General features: G+C 36.6%; 1 protein-coding gene across 2 annotated transcripts; it reads left to right on the forward strand.

Moving 5' to 3' along the window:
- The first annotated feature begins 259 nt into the window (after positions 1–259).
- Positions 260–20,680, forward strand: LOC103702606 (wound-responsive family protein). Of its 2 annotated transcripts, XM_088715013.2 has the most exons (14): positions 260–867; positions 1,965–2,048; positions 2,228–2,320; positions 3,499–3,575; positions 7,022–7,297; positions 7,424–7,643; positions 9,562–9,661; positions 9,775–9,896; positions 12,838–12,924; positions 13,309–13,434; positions 13,664–13,804; positions 14,171–14,218; positions 14,737–14,838; positions 19,996–20,680. In XM_088715013.2, exons 1-14 carry the CDS (start codon positions 565–567, stop codon positions 20,494–20,496), a joined length of 2,280 nt encoding a protein of 759 aa, XP_088571139.2. In that variant the 5' UTR covers positions 260–564; the 3' UTR covers positions 20,497–20,680. The 2 variants fall into 2 exon arrangements, with proteins under 2 accessions (XP_088571139.2, XP_008783317.5); XM_008785095.5 differs by having other exon boundaries at positions 267–867; positions 7,022–7,643.
- Positions 20,681–22,186: the final 1,506 nt, after the last annotated feature.

The following is a 22,186-nucleotide window of genomic DNA, read 5'->3' on the forward strand; positions in this document are numbered from 1 at the left end:
AACATCTGCAGACTCTTGGGAACCGTGGCTCCTATCAAGCCGCACATGTCTACAGAAAGAGTGCTATCAACTGGATCATCGCTTTTTTTACAGCTCAACATTCTAGAGATTTTATTTGGAAGAATTACGTATCTACCCTTTTTCTTTGTGCCATTTTTTTTTTTTAATCTCGTTGACTATACCTCGATCCTTCAGGTGCCAGCCCCCACTGTTTTATATATATATATATATATATATATATATATATATATATATATAAAGGAAGGGCCAGATTCTCGATGTACGGAAGGTTCGGGCGTTAGGACAATCCCGCGCAAGAGGTGCGCTCCTGTTTCCGCGTCCGAGCGCTCGAGCGAGGCGAGAGAGAGAGAGGGGGGGAGAGGAGCGTTCCTTCAGTTCCTCCCCGTCGAATGGTCTCCCCCGGCCACCACCGCTGCCGATCCCCAAATCCTCGATGGCCCCCTCCTCCCTATAAGTAGAAGAAGAGCTCCCCCGATCTTGGATGCCCTAGAATCCAACCCTTCCCCTTCTCCCTCCCCCCCCCCAACCCCCCCTGCCGCGACAATGGACGAGGATAAGGGCGGGACCGCGATCGTCGCCGCTAGGGCTTCCTCCTCCTCCTCCACCGTCCCCTCCGCCCCGCCGCCCGCGGTCTCCTCCTCCTCCAACCCCCCGAAGGAGGCGCCGCCACCGCCGCCCCCGGTGCCGGCCACCGAGCGGCAGCGGTTCTCGGTGGAGCTGCGGCCCGGCGAGACCACCATCGTCTCCTGGAAGAAGCTCCTCAGGGAATCCGGCAAGGGCACTGATGCTTTCCCTCCTTCTGGGGTCGACCCTGCCCTTGGTCCCCCCGCCGCCGCCGCTGCTGCGGTAGGGTTTCACCGGCTTTAGTTTTGTTCCTTTTGCCCTTTTGGTTTTGATATTGTTCGAGATTCATGTTGCTTTTGCTCTTTCTAGGGTTTATACGATGCAAATTGTTTTATCTGTGCTGTTGTTTTGGATTTGAATACTTTTTGTTGGATCATAGATGAGCTTTAGGATGCTTACAATGTGCCTGTCGCTGAACTTCTCAGCTGTCTTGTTTTCTTTAATTGAGTTAAGTTGCCCTTCTATTGACCTACGCACACCATTATCTGCTTCTGAATTCAGTAGTGCTATTGTCAGTACCTCTTGGAAGAATGAGGTGAGATTGGTTATGAACTTATGATTGAGTGGATAATTGGAATACAAACATCTTCTAATATTCTATATCTTTTCGAAGAGGACATAATATTGATCCTAACCTGTCGAGTAGTCAGTGGTGGAGCCAGGATTTTGCTCGAGGGAGGGAGCTTAACATGTTCTTTAGAGGATATGTTTCAACAAGTTCTTTTGTACTAAGTTGCTGTTGATAACCTTTACACGATTTTCTCCTAGTTGCGCTATGAAATTATGTAAATATATCACTAACTAAAATCAAAACTAATACTCAACATGGATCATTATATATATTTATATCTATAACTAAAGTAGATAGAAACAATTCTTGAAGGAGAATTTTAGCCTTTGATAAATACTCAAGACTAATAGTTTGCGAGCAAAAAAATTTGAAACAATTTGTTTTCAATGAGTTTTTAGCCTTTGATAGGAACAATTTGCGAAGGAGAATTCACACACAAAAAAATCTCAAATAGATGGGAGCTAATTATAAATTAGAGTACAGAGTTTTACTGACCTTAAGAAAGATATGCTCATCATGACCACAGGCAAATCATTCTCTTCCATTGAATTTGTATTATATCTTTCAATTGCATACTTGTCTGTTTTCATGGAAATGATCATTGCTGTCTGTAGCATTGGTCCCTCTGTTTGTATGCAGGACATGATTTATTCAGTTTCTGTTCTGTAACTGTAAGTTTGTGTTTGGTAGATTGATCTGAATTGCCATTTAACAATTACCTTATCTTTGGCTTGTTCTTTGTGTTCAGACTGTGGAAAATGAGCTAAAAGATGCAGTACCACCTCCAAATCGTTTTAGTGCCGTTATTGAGAAGATTGAACGCCTGTACGTGGTATGAAGTGTGTCATATAGTTAATTTGTGGTCTAATGCATTGAGAGTAATAGGAAAGAAGTATCTATGTAGCATTAGAAGTTCATTAGCTTAATGTAATGATCGTTCGGTATGATATGTTGTTGGGATGTGATTGAGTGGATGATAATTTTATTAACTCATGAAGTTCTTGATTTCAGGGCAAACAAAGCAGTGATGAGGAGGATCTTGATGATACTCCAGATGATGATCAATATGACACCGAGGATTCTTTCATTGATGATGCCGAATTGGTTAGTTTACTTATCTTTTCTATTTGTTATAGAATTATTCTTGTGATGTTAAGGAGCATTCTCGAAGCTTTATGCTGACATAGTATTCCTTTAAACATGGACTTCATAAATGACTCACAAATTTGTTATTTCTATTACTTCACCATGGTATCATAGCCATGACTTCCACTTAAGTGGTTTACAGATCTTTTTCTGCTCATTGTTAATGTCCATATTTCAGGAAACAATTTTATTAATCGTAACTGGTGTTTTTAAAGAATGCTGAGGACGAGTCACCTGTCAATTGATTAGATGGATATTTGTATCTTTCTATCTCAGATACTTTTACCATGATTTATTTATTTTGCCACATAATAATAGTTAATGGTTGTTTATTGGAAAGTACATAGAACTGCACCAGGGCATGCAGCAAAATCATATAATTTTGTTTGCATTGAGATTGGAACTCAAGATCATGGAGAACTTGGAAACTCTAGTATTCGATAGGTTTATTGTTTGATATGCTTGCATTAGTCTTGTCACCAAAGAATAGTAAACTTATAATTGGTAATTATATATATATATATATATATATATATATATATATATATATATATATATATATATATATTACGATGGTTCCAGTCTGATTCTCCGCAATTACTTCCATGGTAAGGTTGTCAAAAGTCTCCTTTATTCCAATAAAGTCTCGAGTCAACTCATTTATGATGTGTCTAGGAATTAGGAGGCGAACTGAATCTGAAGCTGGTATGCTAAATAACATTGCAGGGGATACAAAAGGTTTGCAACATGATTGGACATGCCGCTCTGCAACATGGAACCTAAAAGCATATGCTGTTTAAGAGCAACTGAAATCTGCCATTACATAATGTACTTAGTTTGTGTCTCAACACATAAATTTATACAAAGTGAAAGATATAACAGAAGTTTTTTGCTTAAATTAGTTTGTGTCCTCTTCCTTTATGATATGGTTGGGTTCAAAATAAAATGTATGAGTCATTATTTCGAAGAATAAGATGATGATAGCAACCAATTTTCACTAGTTTATATAATGTTTTTTACGAGATATGTCAGCCATTGTTATGCTGATCTCAACAATTATCATTTGTAAATCTTATTGGATTATTTTTGTTGGCTGATTTCCCTTCCGTCTTATGTTATATATGGCTTTCTTGCAGGATGAGTATTTTCAAGTTGACAAATTGAGAACCAAACATGATGGATATTTTGTCAATAAAGGGAAGTTAGAACATGTGTAAGTTTTCTCTTGAGCATTTGCAGTTATGATTGCATCTACATCTTGTTATGTTTTTTTAAAATCTTGATCTAGTGGTAGAATGACATTCTAACGTAGGTATTCTTATATTTCCGAAAACTGCAGTCTAATTCTTATTTGGATATGTCAAATTTTTGGTGTCTTGACATGTTAGACTTGAACTTTATCTCAAATATCATGATGTCACCATCACTGCATATCTACCTTTTGGCACTTCTACGTTACATTTGGTGAAATTTTTGTCATATTTTATAAAATTATTAGGCCATTAATCCTATTTATTATTTGTTATACACATATAGTCTTACATATTTGTACACATTTAAAACTTACTTGCGCCTCTATGTCAGATTTCTTAAAGCTTCTCATGTAAGATTTCCTTTAGGATGCCTGGACTCTTGACACAGCACCTGTATCCTACGGCTTGACTCTTGAGTAACATTACTCAATCATGTATGAAATTGCTCATCTTTTCATGGAAAGAAGTAACCCAACACTTGTGTAACCTTATTTGCTTAGAAATAGCTTCAAAGTTTACTTCTATTGGTGGTGATTTAAATGAGATTTGTGTTTGATTTGAGGAAGTTCTTTGCGTACAATTTCAATAGACTTGTATAGCCTTTCTACCAGCTCAATATTATAAGTCTTGGATGTCAAAATTCCTTTGTAGGTAAATGTACAAAAGAACTGTCTTTAGATGAAAAGATTTGAGGCTGCACCCCTTAAACCAAGGTGATATTGTGGCAATGGATGTCAAAAGGAGGGCATCCTTTTGCTAGAACTCAAGGTCCATATGAGAGAAGCGGCACACATTTAACAAGCTTGTTTACTTCTGACCACCCAAGAAGGGACAATTGACCATTTCGGCTAAGGGAAATTTGAAGATGAACACTGTTTTGAAATTAACAAAATTGAAGATAGACAACAGACACAAAACCCAATATGAGAATATATTAAAAAGCTTGTAAAATTTGGAAAAAGGCTAGATTTGGAAAAGGCTTTGGTGAACTAAAAATTTAGCAAATTTTGAGTTTCTAACTGTTCGGATGTTTCGAAAGCTAAACTAATACATAAATGGATTTTACAAATTTGGCTACTCTTTTTCCTTTTTCATGGATATCCTTTTCATTTCCCTTTTTCCTTTCCATAGTTTTCAGCAGTCAGAACAACCTTAGATACCCTTAGGACAACCAGTTCTGAGGTTTGTTGATGACTAAGAAATTGCCCATATAGATGTCCAAAAGTAGCCTAGGGAGGTTCTTGAATGTATGCCTGTCGATGACTGTTGATCCAATTAAGACTCCCGCCAGCTTGCTTGTTTGCTTTCAGAGTCTGGCTGCTTTATTTCACTCAGATGATTACAGGTATGCTCCCAGCTATAATCTTATAATTCTCATGTTGTCTCAGAACAGTTAAATTAAAACTTCTTAAATGAGAAATGGATTCTAGGTCCCTCCTCTAAAACAAAATAAATTGCAAGCCTTCAATCAGATTCTAGATAGAATCCAATGAAATTTGTTGAACTGCTATACTGAATCTTGACGAATCTGCCTGTTTATGATTGATGTCATATCATTCTGATCTGTCTATGGATATTTGTAGCCATTTTCTTTACCTCTTTATCCTAATCTTTTGTCATTTGCACGAATAAAGTGAAGATATAATAGCCACTGTTTTCCCAAGCTTGCTGTCCTCCATGCTAGAATCATCTTATTGATTTGTTACAAATATAAATCAAATTTATGCTCTTTATATGGTTGCACAATTTTATTTTTATTGTTTGCCTGTGGAACGTGGTTGGGGAAAGAAGACTATGCTTCTCTTACCAGATATTAAATAGTTATTTTTTATTGAGATACGTGAATTTTTCTTATTTGAATTCGTGTAAGACATCATCCTGCTGCATTCTCTTTTTCTTTCCTCATGCTTCTTCCCTGTTAAGGCCGGTAAATTTCTCAGCAATCATCCAGAGGGCCAACTTTTCTGCACTTTTAATACTTGATTTGTTGTTCTTAAAAGTAACATAGTTTTCAGCATGCGTTCTTGAATGAGGCAGTTCGTTTACTTATGACTGCGCTTGTTAATTAGTATTGGAAGTTTTTACGCAAATTTGGACTTGCTGCACATCTGTTTCAACTTTCAAGTGCTTCATGGCCATAATCTTCTTCCATGTGTTTACTTATGTTGTATGTATGCATACTTATTTATGCTACCTACTTACATAATTTCGTATGAATTGATCTATATATCTGTTCGTCTGTCTATCTATTTACCTATCTATTTTATGTAGGTATTTATGTGTGTATGTATTTATTTATGGATTGCATGCATGCATGCCTGAGTTTATCAGTGTGTATGATGGTCCAGGCAAGGGTCTTCCCAGCATCTTGTGGCTTGTCTACTAGGTGGTTCCCCTGGTACCCAGGTGACACCCCAGTAGCATCAGCAGATGTACCAAAAGGCGCACTGTTTTGTGAATGCTGTAGAGATTCTAACTACATCAATTGCCCAGTCACCTTGTTTGTCCCTGCTCATAGTAATTTTGCTCTAGTGACACCAAGATATGAAGAAGCTAAGACATCTCGGTCAGCAACTGAGATCAAGATGAACTAAGATTTTAGTTTATTTCAGCTGAGATTGAAGGCAGGAAAACATTGAAGACCAAGATTTTTGAGATTTTGACCAGTATGTTGGAATCGAGATATCAGAATCTCGGCCAATATAATATACCTAGATTAGCAACTATATTGAAGCATTAATTTTGAGATTGGTTGATAAAAATCTATCTAAAGAAGTAAAAAAGTCATTGGAAATATTGGCTGATCTGTCGATATTGCATTGGCCAATGTCTTGGATATCTCGGTTTATATCTGCTGGGATAATAAGGACTGATATTTCATGTGTATTCGTATTGGTGAGTGCCCAATACTGATACAAACTGAGATCTCAGCCAAGATGAAAACCTTGAATGGAACCTAGGATGCACTTGCTGAGATTAGGAGACAATTACTACTAATATCCTGGATATTAGCTTGCACAACACATCCTAAGAGAACTCCTTTTAGAAAGATCAATGCTGTAAACTTGACAGATTTCCTCTAAAATAAAATGGACCATCTTTCACTTTAGCTGCATTCCTTTTACATTAAATTGTCGTAGCATAATTATGTCCGGAGGTTTAATTAAAACTTTTGTATTGATGTCTTGATTAAAAAAATTCAATTTTATGTCAACATTTAAAGTTTCCTATAAATGTCATCTTTGTGAATTTTTCCAGTCATATGAAATTAACAAGAATTACCTAATTTTGGCCACGTACAATTTCTTAAGTGACAATATAAGACAATGGATGTCTTTCATTGATATTGGTTTGATAAATGATAATGAGCAAAACATCTTAATACATTTTTTTCTTTTTGTATCAGTGAGCCTATGGCATCACCTGATGTGGCACCAAAGAAAAGGAGAAGAAAAGAGTCAACAAAGGTTCGTGGGGAAAGGGATCATGATCATGTTCCCAATGAATCCATAAACATGGGTAATATGCGAATCAAGGCTGCTGCAAGGAATGCACCATTGGTGGGAAAGAAATTATCAAGCCCTGCTAAAGTTCTGGCTCTTCCATATGTCGAAAATCATTATGAGGAAAACAAACTTGCAGACAATAAACTGAATGCCCCTACAGGAGCCTACAACAAAAGGTCTGCTGTTCTCACCATCAATTTGGAAAATCCTCCTTCTGTGAAACTACCAAATAAGGATATCTCATCACCACCATTGGAATCAAAAGATTTTGATAACCATAAAGCTGGGTTGATGCCATCCAGGGACCTCACTCATAAATCAAGAGGAACTGGCGATTCTTTTGATCCCATGTATCAGACATCTCGGGACAAGGGTGTTTTTTCTCAAGTTGAATTTCAATCCAGGAGATTGCTGAATGGTGAGAACGAAGAAGTATCAGCTAAAATACGGCGCAAGGAGAAATATGGAACTGGCGAATTTTCTGACATGAATTCTTCTGGGAGTGTCTATACTATGCAAGCAGTAAGCACTTGTCATAGTTAAAATTTTTAGAATGCACAACATTTTTACTGTAACGTGATTCTTTTTCTGCTTTCTCTGCTTGGCTTCTACTTTGTTCCTCAAATTTCTTTTTAAACATTTTTACTTGTTATGAATATTTGAAACTTTTCATAGTCTTGTTGAAGTTGTACTGTCTGCTCTTAACTTATATAATTGGCCTCCAGCTCTTCAGCACAATTTTTTATGAGCTTTATTTTCATCTTGGACCTCTCGATCAATTTTCTCTGACGTGGCTAAATGGACCTACCATCTATAACAATTTGTAACTTGGGAAACAGCTTTTCGATATCCTAAGCATTAAATCCCATTAGAACTATGAAGTGCTGCAGAATCGGTTGATTATTTTGGTATGTTTCAGTTATTGATGATGTTAGAAATTCCCACAATTTTATTATTTGACAGTAGTATTTTGGTGGAATGATGTAACTGCATGGTAGGACTACTGCTTCATGAGATACCCTCGAGGATGGGCATCAGTGCCTCTGTTTAGCTGCAGATCTGAGAAGTGGACTGCTAGTTTGTTTCTATGCTTGAATTTTCAAATCTTCCATTCTTATCAGCTCTATAAAAATACATCCTGACATCTTCAGAATAAATGGTTCTCATTAAACTTTTCGCAGTGTGCTTTGTAGTATTAAAAATAAAGACACATACCTTTCCAGTTGTTTTAGTTATATGAAATCATGGTAAAGAAAAATGCTTGGAGATGTGGAGGTCCATTTTTTTATTTGATATTTTGCTACCTTCTCTTTAGTCTGATCGGCTTGTGATATGCCAGACTTATATAAAAGTCAAACCTAATTTGATTTCTCATGATCTGCGAAAGTGCTACACAAGGGGGTTCTCCTTCATCCTACTTCTCTTCTTTGGGTAGACTGGTGAAACCCTTAAACTTCCTATTATTTGATTTATAGTTGTATCATTCATGCTTATACATTAATTGCAGCATTTCCTTTTGTGCAAAATTCTTCTTATGTGACTGAACTGCCTTAAATGCCTGATGTTCTGATCCATTTGATATAGAGCAGTCTTACTCCTGTTGCTTAAGTCTTGTAGAAGTCCACGAAAAGTCTTGCTAGCCTGTAATGCCCAAACAACGCTCTGCAACCTCTTTCTACTTGATCTAATAGATTAGATCAAAGAAAATTACTGATCCTGAACTTGTCCAGCCATGTGTTTTCTCTGTGTATAGTATGATTATATTCTAAGATTGATCCTTAAGAATTATAAATTTTATATTTTTACAAGCTAAATATTATGTTCCTGAGTCTTAAGAGATTTTGTTTGGACTTCTTTACTCCTATATTTCCTTCATTCCATTTTTTACATATTCATCTACTAAATTGTATTTATTGCTATTCTTTGGCTATCTATTACATATAAGGTCATATGCTCTTGTTAGTATTAGCTATAAGGTAAATTGTCTTTTCATCTAATAAAGGTCTGTTGCATGTTAATTGTTACCTCCTTGTTTCTCTTATTGGAGGATGGACCATCTATCAAACAGTGGTTTATGCTTTTAAACTTGAAAGGAGCCCTTTTGCAGTTAAATGAGAATCCCAGTGGACATTGATATGGTGGAACTCAGCACCTGAGGGATGGTTTACACCTATTTGCTGTTTCTAGCACTTTGCTACTTACCTTTGCAACTAGCAGCATAGCTCTCATGTAACACTACTTATGACAATATTGTCAAAAACAGAAAAAAACTTTTTTACCCTAGTTTCTGAGGTCTGGTGCAACATAATAGATTATAAATGCCATCTTCTTCAATACTGATACTACAGTTGGACTGGATGCTATATCTCTTGCTGAGCACATCACTCTTCTTTCATATATAGCATAATCCATTTTTTGGGTTGTTTTTTATGTCTTGCAGCAACCAACGTTCACAAGGGTGAAGGAAGGCTCCACTGTTAGACCGAAAGGCACAACACTTGAACGAGCCATTCGGGACCTAGAAAAGATAGTGGCAGAGTGTGAGTCGTTTGATGATTCAAAACTGTAGTACTTTTTGTTGAGGCTTAGACTTATGGAGTACCATTGGAAGCAACTCAGATCTCATTGTTATTGTTCTGAATTTTTCCTGCAGCCAGACCACCAAGTATTTATGTTCAGGAAACGGTTCAGGAAATAGATCCTTCATCTCAAGGAGTTAAAAGGAGGCTTCCTCAGGAAGTAAAACAGAAGCTTGCTAAAGTTGCAAGATTGTCGGTAATTGCTGAGTAATCTCATTCCTTGTCTCCAGCTAATGCTTTTAGTAGTGTTCTACCTAATGAATACTTGGTCCCCATAGCCTCATCATCTTTTACATTTTTAATTCTGTTATCTAACTTAGAGGTCAAATTTAATCCTTTCATGATTTATACCCTCTGCACTTCCTTCGTATCACATATCTGCATGAATAATTTCTAGTGATTAGCTGGAATGCCTTCACCATCATTTTCATCTTGCATATTTGAGGCTTCCAATAGGCTTTTTTAGGAATGTATATGGCTTCCCATGTAGACTCTGCTGTGTCTTAAAAACAGTATTGACTAATGTTAGCGGCAACTATCTCAGAGAGTTTTAAGCCACAGGGGATGGCATGTTGATATTGTCTGCAAAAGTAGATTTTTCCCCTCTGGTGTTTTTCATATGTGCTTGTTTTGTGTTGTTGTGGGTTGGGGGGGGGGGGGGGGGGGTATAGTCTATTTGTTGCATCTTCTTTTCTGCAGCTGCTTTACGGCTACTATAGTGAGTCAGCTTTAGCTAGAAACTAGTATATAACCTGCACAATGCGCAGGGTGTATTTTCTCCCTTTTCCAACTATTCTTGAAATGTAATATAGAATAGATACAATAGAATGGATAATAGAAATAGAATAAACATAATAGATATAAAAGTAGTTATTTTCTAAAATATTTTTTTTATATTAATATTATGCTGTACTATAACTATACAAAATTCTAATGGTGTGTGTGTGTGTCAATATAGTGAAATAATAAGATCATGATCCAACCTACATATAATGAGAAATAGAAAAATATTGCATCTAGGAGATATTTAAATGCAATATAACAAGGTCATTAGTGGTTGTACTTTTTACTTTTATGTAAGATCATGATCATAGAAAGTATTAGAACTTAATAAGTTATTAGTGTACCCTAATGACCCACGCAGGATATGGATAAGATACCATACCAATAAAAATATTTTTTATTAATATCATCATACATTAAACAATATGGCCATTAATAATGTCTTTAATTTATGTATTAATTTAGTAATACTGATGAAAAATTCTTTATTTAATACAGTTTAATAAGATAATAAACTTCTTATTAATGATATTATATTGGTATATTTTCATAAAGAACCATATTAAATAAAAATTATACTTATTATCTAAAATAAAGAGCTTAATTAATAACATTATTAATATGGGGTTCCACGTGACGAAATGTTTAGACCTACTCTTGATGAGAACTAATCATATTCATCAAAAATTCTTTGCTCATAATAAGTTTATAAGATCTTAATACCTTCTCTCTTGAAGAATAAATTTCTTATTTTCGATAAATGAATCTCTTATAACATATTGTAATAGTTGATTTTATATCAATAACAAATATTATTTTCATTTGCATTATTTTGACTAAATATTTTTTCAAAATTCATTTGTTTACATTAATTCAAAAAAATTAATTTATATTATTTTTTTATTATTTTCATGCATTTTGTCATATGAGGAAAGAGAAGACTCATGTCTTTCTTAGAATATTTAAGAGACAACGTGCACTTTAGTAGACCTTAACCCTTAATCTTTCTTGGTCTATAATGTTAAATGTTTATGTGATAATTTCCATGCCAGCGGGACCCCTCCCCTTTTATAGCATAACTCCGCGCACCAGCAAGTTGACGGCTGGTCAATGCATGTCACGTTGGATGTGTTTCCACATGAAAGTAAATAATATTTGGACATATAGCGAATGGTGAGCCCTAATATCTGTGCAGGTGGCGAACAGAGAGCTCTGTTGAAGCAGAGCCTCCGCTTTACTATGTATATATATATTAGATTCACAACTGATGGGGTGAAAGGAGAGTCAACTTAAGTAATGTTGAACTTATTATGTTGGTGGATCGGGCTCGATAATGTAGTTCAACACTTGTGATTTGGCTTGTCGATTGTAACAACTTTGACCGCAACATCCTTGTATTGTGTTGATGATATCCTATCAATATGTGGTTGCATGTTCCTGTGGCCATATTGTACACAATAATTATTTGCACTGAGATTTTCTGTTGGAGTTGCTATGATTGAAGCATCATGTATTGTGCCAATGACATTCTATGATTGGCGCTGAATTTTGCACTACTATGTGATGTGTCAGCACTTTGCACATGGCATAATTGAATGATACAAATTACTAACAAAAGATATATAACCAGCATATTATGATATGATATGACAGCTCAAGTTAGGTGCATATAGGATACATCTGATTCTTTATGAAAGGAAGTTGGACCTTACTTTTGGCAGTCAAATATCAATTTGACTCATCTAAGAAAACTTGTCATCTTCGTTCAAAAAGAAAATACCAATTGCTGATAAATAGGTCATAAAAATCTTATGTTTACTAAAGAAAATTAACCAGCAAATAGATATGATCTATCATTGTATTGAATTTTATCAGCAAAAACAATGACAAGAAGCTTGAACAAAATAAAAGAAATCTGACACATATAATGGTAACTGGGTCCACCTAAATGCAGCTTATCAATTTGGCAGGTTCAGCAATATTCACAGTATGACTCATGCAAAATTGCATCAATCTGCAGTATGATCAATACCAATGAGGGTTCTGTAGTGATATGCACACACTATGTTGCTGTCACAATAATATTGTATATGTCGTCTGGAACCTAGATCCTTGGGGAGTTGACTTTTATGCCCTAGCCCTTTAGGTATACTACCTCTAAAAATTCTTTCATGACCTCTCTACATTCTAATACTTAAAACAGGCTCCAACCAGCAGTTCGGGGTAGGCTATGTGAATTTTTTCTTGCTGTGCTCTTATCATTGTTTTGTTTCTGTCGTTTACACAAATTCTATAGCTTTTACTTTCTAGATGTCTTGACTTTTATAATGAACTACATTTCAATGTTATCACAGGCAAGCCAAGCCAAGGTCTCAGAAGATGAGTTAATTGATCGTCTTATGGGTATTCTTGGTCACTTGGTGCAGCGGAAGACATTGAAGGTAATAATTATAGAAGCTAATTTCCATTGTAGTCAGTGAATTATGTAATACTTAGAAAAGCTAATGCCACCTGTAGTCAGTGAATTATGATATCAATTTCCTGCTTTGATTTTCTCACATAAAAAGTAATTTTGAAAATTATCTCTTTGCCCATGTATGCATTACAAAACTGACATCGTTTCAGCAGGTGTCACACAGATCTGTTTTCCTGTGCACTTAACTTTCTCCAAATAACAAATTTGAATGCTATATATCTTTCAACAAGTCTCTTATTGGTTTTATTATTTGATATATGCTTTTTTTTTTTTGTTTATTGCAGTAGGATACTCAATCCTGGTTCAATATAAAATTTTCTAGATACTAACCTACTAAATTGCATCACAGAGAAACATGAAGGAGATGGTTGAATTAGGTCTTTCAGCAAAACAACAGAAAGCTGATAGATTCCAGCAAACTAAAAAAGAAGTCCATGAACTGATCAGAGCACGTGTCTCGAACCTGAACTCTCACGTAAGCTTATAGATACTATTAAAACGGAAGCATCTTGTGAAGTCATGAAACAAACAGAAATTTCTATAATTTTATACTACAATTACTGTTGTATGATATATAGCAAAGACATGCATCTCAAAAGTTGAATTCAACATCTTAAGTTCTATGTTTAAGAAGTTGAATTCAACATGCACTACTTTATTTCATTAATTACCCATCTATATCTAAGTGCTTCTTTCTTCAACAGGTGGCTGAGCTGCAGGACATTTCAGCTGATGACTTCCAGGAGGTTATCAATAATGATGAAAGAAGAGCTCTAAAAGGAAAATATAGCATGGATACTGCACTGGAAGACAAGATCTGTGATCTCTATGATTTATATGTTGAGGTACAAAATTATCCTCACTTGATTTCTTTTTTTTTTTTGGCTGTGGGATTTATCTTGAAAAGAAGGGAGTAAAAGTGTGAGGTGGATTCGAGAGGAGAGTGTTTTTGAGAAATGATACTATGCTGCATGCTTTAACCTTTCTTAGGTTATGGGTTAAGTGTTCCGAAGGTGTGTTATGAATGGTTCTCCTCCTATGGTTTACTGTATTATCTTAATCCAAAAAAAGATCCCTGCTTTTTGTTGGCCAGTTTAAAATAACTCATATTCCCTCTGTTATTCATTCTCATTATTTTGTTTCAATTCTGATCTCCCCAAAAAATTGATTTGAGACTATCGCATCACTTTCTAAACTATCTTCCATTTCAGGGGATGGATGAAGATAAAGGCCCTCAAAGCAGGAAGCTATATGTTGAGGTAGTCCTGATCCTATTTTTATATTTTAAACATTTTCTTGTAGAAATTCTGTTGATCTGAGATTCAACCATGCTTGAATCATTGATCATTCAAATACTTAAAATTTAGACACAATTGTTCTTATTGATTTTTTTTTAGCTTTTATACATTCTGTTTTTTGTTTTATTTTGTTTTATTTTGACATTTCTGTTTGGATAATTTTGATCATTAGCTGATTAAATTTGTTTACTTCAAGCGTAAAATTTCTTGCTTTATTTTGGTTATGATTGCATCCTTTTCATTTTTTTTAAGAATTTGTAGGTGGTTTCTGGCCTAATTGTCGCTTCTTGATTGTTCGTTATTATTTGATGATTGCTTGACCTTTCTTGCCTGTCTTTGTTTTTAATGTTTGATCTGTGGAAGAAGTTTCTTCTAATGAAAATGTTGCATTTTGCCTCATTTATATCTCTTGATGAAGCAGTCTTTTGATTTGACTTATGTTATATATCTTTTGACTCATGCTTTTTTCTGGATTCCAGCTTGCAGAGTTGTGGCCACATGGTTACATGGACAATGTTGGAATCAAAGATGCTATATACAGATCCAAGGAGCGAAAGAGGGCATTATACAGGCAGAATAAGGTCTTCATTTCCCTATTATTTTCTTACATGTGCATAACTCTCTTGTTCCATGAATCTGACCTCTTATTATTCGTTACTTTTCATACAAGTATGAGTTCTTCCAGACATGTAATGCTATGATGCGTAAATGAATTGCTACAGACCTCTATCATCATACCTGTCATTTGTTTTAAATAGTACTTTTTTTACTTGTTGAGTACTTATATATTATCACATTGAAATCATGTATGTCATGGTTTTATAATTTATCTAGTGTCAATGGCATAAATCCTCTACTTCAATTGCATTATAGATTGAAGTCCTCATTTGTAATTGGAAATATTTTCTGTCTATGTTGGAGAAAGTTGTGGTTCATTTTTATAAAGACTATGAATGCAAACATTTTAATAGGAAATCGATGTTGAAAAAAAGCGGATTGATAAATTACATGGTAAAGCAGAAAAACTGAACCTTTCTTGGCATGAGATAAAGTCAACTTTGAGTTGTTAGCAATATTATAGGTTTGATTACTAGGGAAGAGAACAGAAACTCAAAATATTCCTCTTCTTAAGGATTGGCAATCAAATGGGGGAAAAAAATAAATATCAAAATATAGGGAAAACATCTCTCTTAAATTCAAAATCTTTTGCTCCATTCGGTTGACTATTTTGATCGGAATAAGGCAAAGAGATCATGCTAATTTTTCCACATTTCAAGTCACGTCAAGAAAATAATCTTGTACTTTTATCAGTTTCATATATTAAAATTTTCCATTTTGTTTGCAAGCGAACATATTGGAATATGGCTGAGGATGAGAACTAGTGCAACTAGAAATTCATGCATATACATAGGCAGTTGAGTCTACCCATTAATTAAGTCATGGCATAGTCGTGACCATGCATGTAAATAACATAGACAAGGAACTTCTAAGGTATTATAAGATTAATGTCTGGTAAGAAGAAAATGATTAGTGCAGTTAAATTTAAGAATTTTCAACTTTTAGATGTGTCCTGGGGAGCCTTGATTCTTGGTCTCCTGCTTGTCTCTATAATATGTTAGTACCCAGCTCATATGTTGGTGTATATGCAAAAAGATAAAATTGATAAATATTCTACATGATTTGATCATAAGCATACTGGATTTCGTATGGTGTAAAACAACCCCAACTACAACCCAACTCAACTTGCCTAACTTGATCTGTTGGGTTCGCAGGATAAGTAAGGGTCGAGTAGTCATAATCTACTGGTGGGTCGGTTCATGTAGGTTTTCTTTTAGAGGATTTTGACCCTTAGATTTACAACCATCTAATTCATTCATCTTTTATCACATATAATAACACTTATATTTATTTGTTAAAATATAGTACATTTGTACTTTCTGTGGAAAATAAATTCATAACCTAGCTCAAACCCTCCCACTTCAATCTCTTATTTCTTCTCCTTTCTCTCTATTATCACTATTCTTCCTACTCCTAATGCCAACCCAATACCTTCCCTCCTTTCTCTCCCATTTCCTTGTTGTCCTCCAAGTAACCTCTCGTGCGCCCTTTCTCTCCCTCTAATGGCATTAGATGACAACACCAACTGTGCATATAGTGACATTTGGTCACCACAGTTGGTCACCCCTTCCACTTCATCTGACACAGGTGGCCTTTCAAAGGTGGGGTTGGAAAAAGAACTCTTTGCTGTCATATTCATTGCATCTCAATGATGGGCATCATGATGGAGCAGTAGGTGGCATCCTTCCTGCACTCCTAAAGAGGGTTATTGCCTGCATGGCGGTGGTAGGGGTGGCAATGGCTTGGCTTGGTCAGGTTTGTGTCAGGTCAAGTTAGGAAAACACATGAAACCTCGATTTAGTACTCGACCCAACCTAGACACACTTCGACCCATACCCACCGACAAGTTAATCCTTACGACCCTATTTGACCCATTTAACTCGTATATAGTCTAACCTGCAAGGCCCCATGACCTTGGTCAGCCCAACCTAACCTGTCTGACAAACTCCTAATCGCTTTTAATGACTCATTTCCAAAATGAATTGAACTAATATTAGAAAAAAGATCAATGATAGGATCCTTACCCAAGGTCATGACTCAACCAAACCTGAATTATCTTAACCCAAACAAGACTTTACTGTCATGACCCAAGTTGGGTCAAATCTGACCCATACCTGACCAATTTAAGGTCCAGTCGAAAAATCTGACCCATACCTGACCCAAACTTAATAAAACTTGACGCAAATGCGACCCGAACAGGGTTAGGTCACTTTCCAGGTTGGGTCAATTTTTGCACCCCCTTGCAGCAGACATCTCCAAGGATATCCTGTCATCCTCAACAGAGGAAGACGTGAGGCAGCTTGTGGTGGATCAAACTGTCCGTGGTCCTTGTGAGCCTTCTGCCAATCCAATTTCTTCCAGCCTTCCTTTCTCTTCTATCTCACACCTCTTGCATGATCTCCACCACTCCCATGACATCAACATCACCCATTGCCCATCACAGGCTTCTCAACCACCTCCAGCCACCTCTCATTTGTTCTCTTCCCAGTTCATCCCTTCCTAGGTTGGGTTAATGTCAGCTTGTTTTGACCTGCAGACTGCTTTAGGTTAGAGAAATGTGATGTATTGGTGGGTCAGATCAGGTGATTCAGGCCAGTTAGGCCTTACTATTTGATCTTCCTGTGGTCCGACTGGTTGCTACCCCTAGGCATAAGACCGGAAGGGTGACTGATCTCATATATGTCATAATGGAGAGAGGCATTGGTGAATGAGAGTGATTTTATATTTTTTTGATAGTAAAATTTTGGTGTAAACAAAGCCAAGTGAAAACATTTTCTTTAAGAGATACTCACCAACATCAAAAAGAAGTATCGAGATAAAATTCAAGGGAAATGTAAATGTTTAGGCCCCATTGTTCTTTTTTGATGACTTGCTGTGTATTCTTGAGTATTTTTTATGGAGATTGGAAGATTTTAATGTGATTTGCTAGTGCCTTTTGTTCGTCTTTTAAAGGCTTAAAGTGTAGCTTTTGCCTTATAGGCCTTAATTTATTCTACAAGATTGCTTCTGAAGCTTTACATTCTGACCTACAACAATTTATCTATTGTCATTACTTTAAGGAGCATTTTATCAAATTCAATTAACCCCTGTGGGTAATGAATGCATGTATAGTGAGAGGAGAAAAAGTATCCTTTGATCTGATATGCAAATATTCTTTGATCCAAGTTTATTGGATTTCTCTTGCTGACTTCACTGAATATTCACTAATTTCATATAGCTCCTGCATTTGAGGATAAATCTTTTGTCGTGGATTTATTTGCTCTGTTAGTTGCTCCTCTTCTTAATGTGCATAGCAAATGAATTGGAGCTTTCATACATTCAGACCACCAAATCTGAGTACACATGTGCTAGATATCGCACTCTGAATGCATAGTATATCTCTAGTTAACTTGCTTCAGATAATTGCATAAATGGATCTCAAAAGAGAAAATCTTTGGCATGGAGAAGAAATACCATGCCCTGTGCAAGGGAGTCATCTATATTGTCAAAGGCACCATCCAACTGCCTTGTCCTAATATTAGGCTTTATGTTACCGAAACTGATGTGCTATTCCTATTTTTTTCTCTTGCTTTAACTCTGGACTCTCCCGTCTGACCATTGACCAGCCATCTGATTGGAAGACACAAACAGGGTGTATGGGTCATTCACAATCTTGGTTAATGGTATTCTCTTCAGTCTAATGCAGGCAATGGTTGATGGGCTCATTTTGAAGTTCACATTATATGTTAAAAGCGCTATATATAAATAAGAAAAAAAGTCGACAAAACTATGCAAATAAATACAAGAGATTAAAGTTGAAGTCTCTGAAAGGGTGCGTTCTTGAGTCTTTTTCTTTTCTAGTGGAGTTGTTATTATCTACATGCAAGTTTTTTGGCGTTTGGGCTAACTTGAGTTTGACAAATTCAACAATATACAAGTGAAGACAAGCTAATCAAAGCAGGTTGGTGTGTCTCATCTAGGTGCGTGGGTGATGTAATTTGATGGCCACATGTGCTCTAACAAGTTGTTAATATTTTGTTGATAATTTAAGGGTACAATTTAAAGGTAATCCTCATGTTACTTTCTCTTTGTGCTCTTTCTTTGACATCCTTTCTTATGATTACTGTGAATCCCCTTCCTAACGTTTGTTGGTCTCATGTCCTACAAGGAGCACAATTGTTCATTTGCTGGTTTTTGTGGGTAAAAGGACACCAATGACTATCATAATTTATTGTTTTATATAAACTTGCATAGGTTCTCCTCTCCCTCCCTCCCCCTCATGCCCCTCCCTCGACACACACATACAGAGAGAGAGAGAGAGAGAGAGAGAGAGAGAGAGAGAGAGAGAGAATCAGCCTTATATTGGCTAGTTGGCACCCATCTCAACTTGAGAGATATCATGCATTTGAACCTTAGTGGTGGTGCCTCCACACCATCAAAACAGAAAATTAACTGTTGAAAGGATGTGAAGTAACCAGCTTTTCTTATGGAAAAGAATCCTCTGCTAGCCTGACTAATACAGTTAAAACCATTATCTAAGTCCTATTGCATCTACCCTACAGTTAGTTTGATTTTTTAATGTATTTCTAGAAATAGACTAGACATCTGTGGATTTGATAATTTTCCCAATTTCGTAAGTAGGAAAGTGGAAGGTATTTATCTTAAGCCTCTGGTACATGACCATTGAAATATCTCTGTGCAGATAAAGCCTTTTCCCTACTTATTTGGTGGTGGGGATGGTGGATGGACCTTAAAATATATTTCTGAAACTCGATCTCTGATTTAGTTTTTTTAGAGTAACTTCCTAGAGCTTTTTACACTAGAGAAAAAACATGCAAATTATAGGCAAGTTGAGTAGTAAATATAAAAGACCTGTGTAATCTATCTATTGTAAATCCTTCCCAGTCTGGGGAGATATTCTTGCCATCACCTATAACATTCTGCTTTTCTGCTTGTTCAGATTGGCAACGAGGTACTAAATTACTGAAAGTTGCATAATATGGATCAGAGAATGTTATTTGATCAAAACTTCTCATTTGTATCCTTTTTTTAAATGTTCTGCAACTGAGCTGTTTTAGTTCACAGTTTGTCACGTTTTTGTGCATGAACTGCCATTTTTTTTTTTTTTGATGTAACTTCAGGTTCGTGATGAGGAGAGGATCAAGAGGAAAAAATTGGCTGCAGCAGTTAGGGTAGAGGAGACTAACCCGGGGCCAGCTTCTCAAGCACGAGCTGGACAAGAGAGACCAGTTACTGACCCTAGTGGTCCATTTCTTGTTTCTCCGGACAAGTTAGTATCCAATCAATTGCCTGCCTCATTAGGCAGAATTACTGATCCTACTCCACTTTCAAGTGATTCCGGACAGCAACATGTACTGAAAAATCCTGACAAGGCTAAAGGAGGTAGCATGAGTGTAATCCCTGACGATGGCAGCAAAGCTGTTGTCGATATGAAAAAGAAGATGAAGAGGAAGTCAGAATCAGACTTGGGGGAAATCCATGTTCATCCTCTTAAGGTTCCTTCTCAGCATACCAAGGAAAGGCACAAATCTGAAAAGCTTACAGATGACACAGATGTTAGTCAGCAGTCTAAACCAAGCATTCCGCTACCTGGAGTTCCAGATTCTGACCAAGCAAGCTGATTCTGGTTCATCATAGCATTACGAAATATGCCTCTTCCAGTCAATTCTTTTGTGAGCAACTGTGTAGTATAATGCAGATTCTCTTCCCAATATAACCATGAGGAGATATATGGCTGTCCCTATTTTGCTTCTAACTAGAACGCAAAATAATTACTTGCTACCAATTGAATCATTTTCCTTGTTATGCTGCTGCAGCTGTGGTTCTTAAAACCGTATTCCTGGAATCCATCCTTCTGTGGTAAGTGACGACCTTGGGATGAGCCTTGTCCCAGCTGATCAATTGCTGAGTAGTCTCCTGTTCTGGGTAGAGGATGAGCCAGCAAGCAACCTGCTGCTGCTGCTGTAGTTTAAGCAATAGTTACGCTGCTTAAACCCCGGCTGCCAAATCATGCCCCCCCCCCCCCCCCCCCCCCAACCGGGTGAAGCGAAAAAGATAGGGCTGAGGGAGGAGTTCAGCTGCATTTACTTTTTATTTAACTCATTCAGTTTTTGAATGTCCGAGGGAATCATGGAAATTGATGCTGATTTTGGCTGGACAACTCAACATCTTGATGTTCCAGAAGTTATCTACTTCTATTATCGTTACTAGAAATTCCCAGGTTTTATCGTTACTAGAAATTCCCAGGTTTTATCGTTACTAGAAAATGTACTGCTACAGTAAACTTGAGAGAGAGAGAGAGAGCTCCCGCAGCAACCCAAATCTTCCTCAAGAAGTCACTCAGCTGGCTGCAGCACAACAGCTACGGTAACCTTTTGAGCGAGATCTCTGAGCTTCAAAGGCATTTTTGCATGCAGCTATAATCCTAAATATTTATTTTTAAAATGATTGCGGCCTAGTACAGTAGATAAGCTTGATAACACTCATTAATCGGAGTTGAGTGCATGGGATACCCCATCCATCGATTGTCTCAATCGTGCATCTAATGCTCCCTCTTCAATTAGATTTGAATTGCTTCTCAAATGGATATGGAAGAGAATCCACAATGTCTGTGACCATGACAGTGCCAACTCCTGCATGTCAATCATTTGGGTTCTTTGAACTTCCAATTCTCTCCACCTGTGAGTAGGAATATCACCATATTTCCAGGATACTTTTATAATTCTTATAGCAGCATTAGAACTTGAATCATCATCCATCGATTGTTTCAGTCGTGCATCTAATGCTCCCTCTTCAATTAGATTTGCATTGCTTCTCAAATGGATATGGAAGAAAACCCACGTCTGTGTCCATGACGGTGCCAACTCCTGCATGTCAATCGTTTGGGTTCTTTGAACTTCCAATTTCTCTCCACCTGTGAGTAGGAATATCACCATATTACCAGGATACTTTTATAATTCTTATAGCAGCATTAGAACTTGAATCATCATCCATCAATTGTCTCAATCGTGCATCTAATGCTCCCTCTTCAGTTAGATTTGAATTGCTTCTCAAATGGATATGGAAGGGAACCCACGATGTCTGGGACCATGACACACTGCCAATTCCTGCATGGGTTCTTTGAACTTCCAATTCTCTCCACCTGCGAGTAGGAATATCAACATATTTCCAAGATACTTCTATAATTCTTATAAAAGCATTAGAACTTCAATCATCGAAAAGTCCTTGTAAATGCCTTGCGAGCGACTATGTCCCCAACCTTGCTAAATTGGTTTTTTGGATAAAGGTTTTGAATATGCTTAATATAACTGT

Source organism: Phoenix dactylifera, chromosome 2 (assembly GCF_051530095.1).
Source record: "Phoenix dactylifera cultivar Ajwa chromosome 2, Ajwa_hap1_PhDact_Kaust_v1.1, whole genome shotgun sequence".
Taxonomy (NCBI): domain Eukaryota; kingdom Viridiplantae; phylum Streptophyta; class Magnoliopsida; order Arecales; family Arecaceae; genus Phoenix; species Phoenix dactylifera.

Coding starts and splice junctions, on each gene's coding strand:
- LOC103702606 (XM_008785095.5), top strand. CDS start 565: ATGGACGAGGATAAGGGCGGGACCGCGATCGTCGCCGCTAGGGCTTCC. Junction 13,435..13,663: donor TCTCGAACCTGAACTCTCAC/GTAAGCTTATAG, acceptor TTTCTTCAACAG/GTGGCTGAGCTGCAGGACAT. Junction 13,805..14,170: donor TCTATGATTTATATGTTGAG/GTACAAAATTAT, acceptor CTTCCATTTCAG/GGGATGGATGAAGATAAAGG.